Genomic DNA, 9,365 nt, shown 5'->3' with positions numbered 1-9,365 from the left:
CCTGGCCCCTCAGCGGCCCCTCTGCGCGGGGGGCTCCGCGGCCGCCCCGTCGTTACCGTTCTGCTCCTTAGCGCCGGGGAAGGAGAACTTGCTGCTGAGGTCGGACTCCGCGGCGGCCCCATGCCTCCGGCCGGCCAGGGCGGATGTCAGCAGGAGCAGCCCGAGGAGGAGCATTGGGCCGGCGGGGCGAGGGGCTGCGGCGGAGCAGGCGCTGGCGGAGCGGCACCGAGGCCCGGGCGTCTCTCAGCGCCGCCAGGGGAGCAGGCAGCACTGAGCCTGCTCTGGCAGCGGAGAATTGCAGGGTAGTTTCCACATAATCCCATCCAAAACTTTTTCCTAGAGCCCTTGTTTGCGTCTTCAGCTTTTGTTTTTCTTGGGCTTTTTTTTTTTTTTTCTTTAAAAAAGAAAAGAAAAAAAAAAAAGAAGAAAAAAAAAAAGAAAAAAAAGGATCAAAGCAGGATCTGGACCCAGACCAGCTTCTCGAGGACTAAACAATCCGGGCCGTGCCGGGCGGGGGCCGGGACTGCTGCTGCAGGCGCGGGGTCGCCGGAGGCGGGCGGGCGGCCGGTGCCGCGGAGCAGCGCGCACCTGTCAGCCAGCCGGCCGCCCGCGGCGGGGTGGGACGGCCGCGCACCGCTCCGCACCAACGCCTTCCGCCAGCCGCGGCTCTCGGAGCGCCCCGCCGCCGGGAGGAGCGCAGGCGGCGGCGACAGGGCAAGCAGCCGGCAGAGGCGAGCGGCGCGGCTCCGGGAGCCTCCGCCGGGCGCCCGTCCTCTCGCCGGAGCCGCGCAGCCCGCTCGCCCCCTCCGCGACTCTTTCCTAAAGCGCCTTTCCCAAGAGCCCTCTCCCTAAACTCCTCCCTTCTGTCTCCCCCCGCTTTAAACTCGCCCGCGTCCTCCTCGCTTCCCACCTTCACCCGCCCTCGGCCTGCAGCCGGGGCAGCCCGTTACAGCGCAGTGGGAGGACGAGCCCCCGGTCGGCAGTGGGACTGCGGCGCCCCGCGGCGGTCCCCGCCGCTGCCCCGTTCGGCTGCCGACACAACAGGTGCCGCGGTGAGGCTCGGGCCGGCGCTGAGCACGGGGAGCGGGGAGGCCTCGGGCCCAGCGGGCTCCTAAGCTCGGTCCTTGGGGTGAGGCGCCGTGCTGACTTACTGGCTCTGCTTCAAGAGGTGGTTAGTAGGCGTTTGGGTTGGTAGTAGGAGATCGATGCTCTCTCCCCCGATACTGCGAATGAAGCACCAACGGATTGCTCTGGATACAGATTGTTTTTCTTCTGACTGAAGTTGTTGTTGGAGTGACCTTGAAACAAAGTGCTCAGCATGCACATCAACGGGCTGAGTTGCTGCTGTGTGGTGCTTCACAGCTCTGTCCTGTGCTGAAGCACTGTGCAGCACCCAGGTCTCCGTAAGGCAGACAGGGTGGTGTTAGGTCTAGAAGAGCTTTCTTTTTGCTTTGGAAGTCAGAAGTGAATGTAGCAGGCCACCCCCCACACTGATTTATTAAGCACCATTAAAGCAGCGCCATGCTCAAACTTTTCTGCTTGAGATGACCTTTCTGGTTTGTTTGGATGTGGTTTGAGCTATAGCTATATGATGGGTGGGGTAACAACAAAGAGTCTCACTAGGTACTACTGGCAGGGCAAGAGGAGCAATGGGAAAAATGCATCTTTTCCCTCAGCTGAAGAGCTTGAGCAGTGTTCTTTAATAGTAACTTCAGCCCCCCTAGCTTTGAGAGAGCCTGGGGAGACCTGTATAGCTGTGGTACCACTGCCTGTGAAGGACACAGAAGAGAGAAACTGAGTCTGCACTCCTGAGTCTTGAGTACACGCTATATAAATGCCTCATCCTTTGACCCAGCTCTTTCCATTATATAACTGAGCTATTTCTTTGCCTCAGCCAAAGTAACCCTTGAGATAGTGATAAACATCCCCTCTGTTCCTAATAAGTGACATATTTGTAGTAGCAACTGAAAGCTGTCCAGCCAAGCTGGGCTGCGTCCTGAAAGGCAGACTTGGAGCATTCCATAAATAGCAACCCTTCCCTTACAGAGGGTGAAGAAAGTCAATGCATGGAGCAGACTGTGCAGTTATTTTTATTATTGCTTTCCTTATAAATAGTTATTTTTTGGCTTCCATTGTTGTTATTTTAAATTTGAAAAAAATATATAAAGTGCTGCTTTCCAGGTCTTGTAATAGTACTTCTCGTAATCAAGTGAATGAAGTATTGCTTGGTAACTTAACCTTCATTGTCTGATGGTTTTGTTTTGTTTGTTTCTTGTATTTCAGGGGATTGAAAACAAGTTTCCTCCGAAAAATGTGGACCTAATGTCTCAATCTGTATGCGTGAACACAACATTTTTGATAGCTTTGGAAGCTTTAGGCTGCATCAGACCAGCATTTCAGCTGCCATCCTGGCTCTGTCATTTCAAAGGAAAATGCAAGAACTCCCATAGTGGGTGAATATGGAATAACACTGAAGAGGAAGCTTTATGTTTTAAACCTCCTGTAATTAACGATCAGGGTACATGTTTGATCATTAAGACCCTACATCTTTTCCAAAATGCTTGTGTTGTTAATCCCACCCAAAATGCTTTGTGGTGATCCTTATAAATGTCCAGTCTTCCCCAAAATTCACGCTGAGCATCTGTCATCAGCTACTTATGTTTACTATAATTTTTTTCTTTCCAGTTTCATTGAATGTATTTATTTGTTTCCATTATAGAAATGAGTAAATAGAAATGATTTCACTTTTCCATTCATTTTCTGTGTTAAAGACTTATCGTTTCCCAGCTAGGCATTTTTTTTACTCTTTTTTTTCTGTCTGATTCTCTCTGTATTTCTATGCTTTTCAGACTCCTATCTTATTTTGTTACATTGTGTTCAGGTAGGACAATCAGAAAACAATATTCCAAGTGAAGGCCTAATCTTAATACATGTGGCTGCAACAGAGTATTTTATTATATGCAGTATTTCTCATGCACACTTTTGTCTTTTTATTGGATCTACTTGTGCAACAATCTGCAGAAGTATTGTCAGACTCTCTGAATGGCTGGATACTTATCCCAGACCAACAGATGTATACTTTGGGTCATTCCATGTCAGCTCACAGAACATTGCTTTACCAGCACCGAGTTTCACATAGGACCGCGGTGCCATTCCATCCAAGAGTTACAGTGACTCCAGCACCCAGCAAAAATGTTTATGGATTTCATCATGAGTCGTCCTGCTTCCCTTTGGTGCTTGCTTTCTTTTCTTCATCTACAATAAATACCTTATACAAATCTTTCTATCCTTGACTTTTCTCCATGTTGAGGATTACACTTCAGTCTTTGACTTTTGTATCATGGTTGGTTATGATGCTACACCACATCTGAAAGCCAGTTAGCTTATACTATGGAGTCTTTTTCATTGTGCATTGGGGACTTACTTTAATTTTCAAAGGTTTTGTAATACAGTCCATAAAATTGTATACTGTGTATTTTTTAATTTAAATATTGCAACAGACAACTCTTCATTAATTTCCATCTTCAAATAGTTTGAAACACCAATTTTTCTCTGTAGAATAGTCACAATGCTTTGCCAATCTTTCAAACTGTTTTATAGTTGCTGTTTTTCCAGCATCCTCATTTGTAACTTTTCTAAGTGAGTTTTCTTGTTCTCGAATTTGTAGTTATCTGGATTGTCCCACAGGAATTTATTTTGCACCAAGTTCAGGAATAGTGCTGTTGAGACCTAGCCACCAAAGAAGACAATGGAAATTCAGCCTGTTAGGGTTCCAGAGACTGATTGTGATGGTGTGTAGTCTTTCTATTTCTGAACCATAAAATTGTTGAAATGAAAAGTCTTTCTCTTTTATTATTATTATTAACTTGAAGAATTATAATTAAAATAAATGATCATCAAAACACACTTAGCTCTGTGAAAATAATTCCCCACACCAGTGTCAAAATAACATCATCGCAGAGCCAACAAAGGTGCTGTGAATTATGTGTGTTCCACTCCTTGTCCTTCCACTCCTCACCATATTGCAACAACAAAAAAAATGTTGCCCACTGACATGGACTGAAGGTGATAAGATGCTTAGATTTACATACTCTGTCCTTTTTGAGTTGAACTGATACAACAAAATCCTCACTGTTTTCACTGAGCATTAAGTATCTCTAGCTAGTTTTGTAGGTAAATGTTTCCTTTTCCTCTTCAAAAAGACCTTCCCAATCATCCCCACCCTCCCACTGAGGTAAGCTAGGAGATGTTTTCTGGGGAGGAATAGGGCCATATTTTGCAGGAAAACAGGAAGGCTAAGACATGAACACATTTTTATGCATGATTTATGACCAAAGGAAAATGCTTCAGGAAACGTGTAGCTTCACAAACATAATTATTTCTATTCACAAACACAATTATAAATTCCTATCTCACAAAAGTTAGAATTTAGCATTTACTGAACTATTTATAGGATTGGCATCCACTGTAAGGGAGAAGTTGATTCTCTTGTCTCCTCACTGCTTGTTACGTTTCCTATTATGACTGGCTAAAAAAGGGAATTCATGCATAGATATTTCTATATTCCTGTATATTCTGAATGTATTCATATATTCTTTGGGCGGTCATATCAAAGAACAAGTATTTTGCAAACCTTAGCATGTAATTTAAAACTGACAAACATTTGCTCATCCAGACAAAACATAAATGTTTGCTTTTGTGCAAGGTTCTCTTGATTTCTATGTAGTTGCATATGAAATGGTTTCTGGCTTAACAGGATTGAGGTTTGAATGTTTATGTTTACATTCTAAAATTAGCTGTAATTGTGTGAAAAACTTCTAAACAGTTATTAAACGTTATGTTTGTACAAAATGTCTTATGGATGAGAAATAAACATAAAAACTGAAATTGCAGTAGAAACACTAATAGTCTTTTAGAAAAGCAGCAGTTCCATATTCTGCCCTCATGATCACTGAAAAATAGACAATAGACATTTGCACAAATGCATAAAGAATTGCACAGAAAACAATTCCTGCATTAAAAAGCACTCCTGTAGAAGCAAGCATTGCACAGAAAACAATTCCTGCATTAAAAAGCACTCCTGTAGAAGCAAGCATTCTGCACTTGATTTTTATGGCCTGTATTATTATTTTCATACTAAGTATTTTTATGTATTTATTATATGAGTGTAGCCTGCTTAATCTATCCTTTCTGCCACAAACACAACTGGCTCTTTGTTTCTGTGCTTTGGAGTTAGCCATATACCAGATGGCTCAGAGATCTAGCTGTTCCTTCTGCATAAAGGGGAGCACTGCTCCTTGAGGAACAAAGCAAAACTGCAAGTAAGAATGTCATGTTATTTACCATTAGATAACTGATAACAGTGAATAAATTACACCATGAAACCCATACTCTCAAAAATTACTAAATCATTTGTAAATGTTGCACTCTCTTTCCTCCCTTCAAATATCTACTTTAGTACTCTGGACTGTCAATTCCTACTGAATTTGTAAACAAGTTGAAAAGCCACAATCCTGGTTCTGTATAATACTCAAAAATATAATGAAGAAAAAGAATGAGTTCTGAAGAGGCTTCATTTATGTCACTGTTATGCAGTAAGGCTGTCCAGACACAACCAGAGAAGAATGAGCTCTAGAGGTAGCTTGGTCACTTGGATCACAACTTCAAATATACCATTTCTATATTGTAAATACTTGTAAATACACCTAAAGGTAAGTATTTTAACATGGACCTCTAAGCAAGTCTATGTTGTTCTGCTCAACATTTCATAGCTTAATTAATCATTTATCAAATTGATTCAAACCTCAATCAAAGTTATTATTGTGTGTGATTTTAGATCAGCTTCCTTTAGATTCCAAATATTTTCATAAATTCATTCACACATATGGTGTCCATGCCAAATGCATACTTAACTTTGCTTTGTGCAGGCTGTGGAAGCTACAACCGGAGACAAGAAGGATGGAGGTCCACTAGAGGTCTCCCAAACTAAAAAATAAAAATAAAAAATAAAAAATGCTGCCTACTTCTGTCACCTGGTAGCTCATTTGGATTTTGATGGGCTTCCAAAGTTAGCAAGTGAAAAGTGTAATGCAGGTAAGTCAGCCTTGCTGAACTTTTGCAGGCTGTATTGAGGCCTGAATGGGTAGCAATAGCTAGTCTTGAATTCTGTTTTTTCTCGTGGGGCATGTAGGATTATGCTGAATACAAGGGTACTCTCTTAAAACATTCATTTTCTTCTCTTTTATGATCTCAGAGTAGAGCACCACTATGATTTCTGGGGCCTACACCTGATTCAGATGCCTCTCTGTGTTCAAACAACACATGCTCTTACAAACATACCTGAGTATCCGTATGAAGGCTTGATCAGGTAGATGTGAATGTTCACTTATTTATAACAATATGTCATATGACTTGTCTTAGGTCAGAAGCCAGATACGTTTTCTGGCTGCTTTTTAACCATATGCTGGTGATTATTATTATATCAATATTGTCTTATGGCCTATCAGCATGTGTTCAATCTCGTCATGATCACAACAAAAGATGGCGTAAGATTTCTATATGACGGCTCTAAATAACTATTGAATTCTGAATAAATATTGAATTTGGTCTTTCTTCCTGCCTCCATCTCAATAAGTAGTGCAAGGTGCAGGTTTGCAATCAGAATACAAATTTTGTGTTGTATTTCCGAACATTCTTAACTCCCACTATTAAAAAAAATAGCATGCATCACAGTTATAAAGTAGGCTAGTTGTATACAGATTCAGTAAAACTAAGGATATGCTGTATCAAAATATATGTAGTTATAAGCAGGTTATTTCATACACCAGAAAAAAAAAAAAAAACAGTAATAGCATTACAATATTTTTTTTCTAATCTTCATTCCAACATATTTCTAAGCTATTTATACGTGAATATCCTAGTGGCTTTGAAACTTCTCTTCAGAAAAATGATGCTCATCTGAAGATATTTATGAGACAGTGGTATAGTTTCACCACCAATGTTTGTAATGTACCGTAGTTAACAGCGCAAATGCAGACTATCAAATAGGTACATTAAGATCAATGACATTTGTTATTTTACTGAAATATTTACATTCATAGAGCCTGGAGAATAAATAAGTTCTTCATCTGCCTTGTTGTCACAGGTTTTTCCAATATAATAACAGATATTATTGATGCTAAGAACTTTGTCACGTGTATGTTTAATTTAACAACTTACATTATATGCCTGCCTGTAGCTCTCCATATTTAATCTTTTGGCGCACCATTCTAAACAGAGTTGGAGTAATGCTGAGACAATTCTGTACTTTAGTTCAAATTCAACAACAAAAAAAAAAAAATAAGATCACATTGGCAGGAGCAGTCTTAGAAGAGCTTTTTTTTTTTTTTTTTTTTCCTCTGGTTAAATTAAGGTTAGAGCTTACTTGGGAAATGAAATCTACTCAAGAAGATGTCACAAGCAAGTTCATATATTAGAGAAAAATCATCAACCTAACAGAAACAGAAGAGCAACTGGGAACTGAACAGCTGACCCAACCACTCAAGAAAGATAAGGCACTAGAACTTGTAATAGATAGAGTATCTGTCCCCCACTAAGCTTGACTTACCACGTTACACTTCATCTTATTTATCATGATTCTGTCTCTTCCCTATTCTTCCTTTTTCACTTTTCCTCTCTTTTACCCTTCTCAATTAATTAGTTATCACATCTACTTCACTAATTGTTTAATTAAATAATTAAGTCTTGGCCTCCCAATCTTATCTCACCACACTTGATTTAAGTACTAGCTTCCCTAATCCCCATTCTTTCCTTCATGTTGGAGGTCTTTCATAGAAAGTTCATATACTGCAAAACTACAATGAAATGGTAGTCGAAGGCAAGAAATATGTGTCAAAAAAAGGATTTTATTTCAAACGTAACGTAAACACACCGTCTTGTTTGCCCCAACAAATTTGATGTTTTCCCCAAACCTCTGTTATTTTAATCTCCAGTCTGTACATTTCCTAAGTGAAATAATTTCTTTGCCTCTCAGAAAGGCATATTCCCTGTTCCACATTGCCTGGAGTCAACTGGAGAGAATGTATGCTATCATTTCAGCCCAACCTAGGTGTGGTGTCATCTACAGGAGCACACAGAAGTTTTAATCAGGCCACCTGGAACTTTCCCAGAGAAGAGATGGAGAGCTTCCAAGATAAAAAAAAAAAAGGTAAGTCTTTACTGATCACATGCAAACTGAAATGTTCCAGGTTTCCTAAATTAGAGTAGATTTGTGCAAAAATAGCAGCTGGCAATTGTATGACAAAATAGTTAATATCACTGTCTAAAACCTGGACTCAGTGGAAAGTGTTGAAGAAAAAGATTAACATGGAGGGCATAGAAAATCATAAACACTGAATTTCTCATCAATTGTCTCATTCACAGAACTATCTTAATTATTTTGGCAGAAGTAATGTCCAAGTTGGAGCATGGAGGCTTTCATCCCATGCATTTTTCCAAACACATAAATATGAAAAGTCATTTAAAAATTAGGTCACATTAGTAGATGGCAGCAATTCTTATTTTTTTAGAATTATTAAACACATTAATATGTTACAAAAGCAGGTATAAGGCTCTACAGGGATGTTTTTAATGAGAAAATTCTATTGCCAAGGGAACTCAACACTATCAGTTTTCTTCTGCCCCTTCCTACATAAACGTAGATAGAATTTTTGCAGATTATTAATTGATTAGAATGATACAAGTTACTGAAGGGTATTAAAATTTTTACATAGATATTCAGGAGCTACATTGTAGAAGATCGTTACTTTAGTATTAATGTTTTGAACCAAGCATTAATTTTTATATTTGGGAAATCAGGTAATGCTGCAGAAGACTTAAAATCTTAAGAACTGCCAGTTGGACAGGAGTATAAAGAACTTACCAATGACACATTATTCATACCAGTAAATTCTCATTGTTATTTCCTTGCCAATCCACTGAACGGAAAAATAGCACAAAGGAAAATTATTTTAAAGCTTTTTCCAGTAATTCTTCAATGTTATCCCACTATTAATCATTGGAGTTCACGTCATCTAGCTAAGAGTGCACAATATTCCAAAGTGTTGCCAACATTTTTCTTTATTGATCACACACTGGCACCAAATCACAGTATCTTATTCCCACAGCACCACAAAAAAAAAAAAAGAACTTCAGCTTCACCACCATCTGGATCACAGATCATCCCATAAAATGTGTTCAGGTTGACAGTGAGTCTTTGAAGTACTTATTCCATATTATGTTTCTGATGATGTTGTATGTTGCGCCCTGTCACAATCCATTTTGAAAAGAATACCACTCGATTACAGTTAAAATTTATAAAAAATACT

The 9,365-nt window shown here is 40.1% G+C and overlaps 1 protein-coding gene across 1 annotated transcript in view; it reads right to left on the bottom strand.

Annotated features, from left to right (window-relative positions):
• The window catches only part of PDGFC (platelet derived growth factor C), a 116,827-nt gene extending 116,561 nt beyond the window's left edge, over positions 1-266 (bottom strand). The window contains exon 1 of the mRNA NM_204721.3: positions 57-266. Coding sequence (NP_990052.1) covers positions 57-174 — 118 coding nt within the window. The 5' untranslated portion in view covers positions 175-266. The remainder of the gene's footprint in view (positions 1-56) is intronic.
• Between the last annotated feature and the right edge of the window lie 9,099 nt (positions 267-9,365).

Source organism: Gallus gallus, chromosome 4 (genome assembly GCF_016699485.2).
Source record: "Gallus gallus isolate bGalGal1 chromosome 4, bGalGal1.mat.broiler.GRCg7b, whole genome shotgun sequence".
NCBI classification, from domain to species: domain Eukaryota; kingdom Metazoa; phylum Chordata; class Aves; order Galliformes; family Phasianidae; genus Gallus; species Gallus gallus.
Note: the sequence above shows the minus strand (reverse complement) of the source record. Positions and strands in the feature narration are given on the sequence as shown.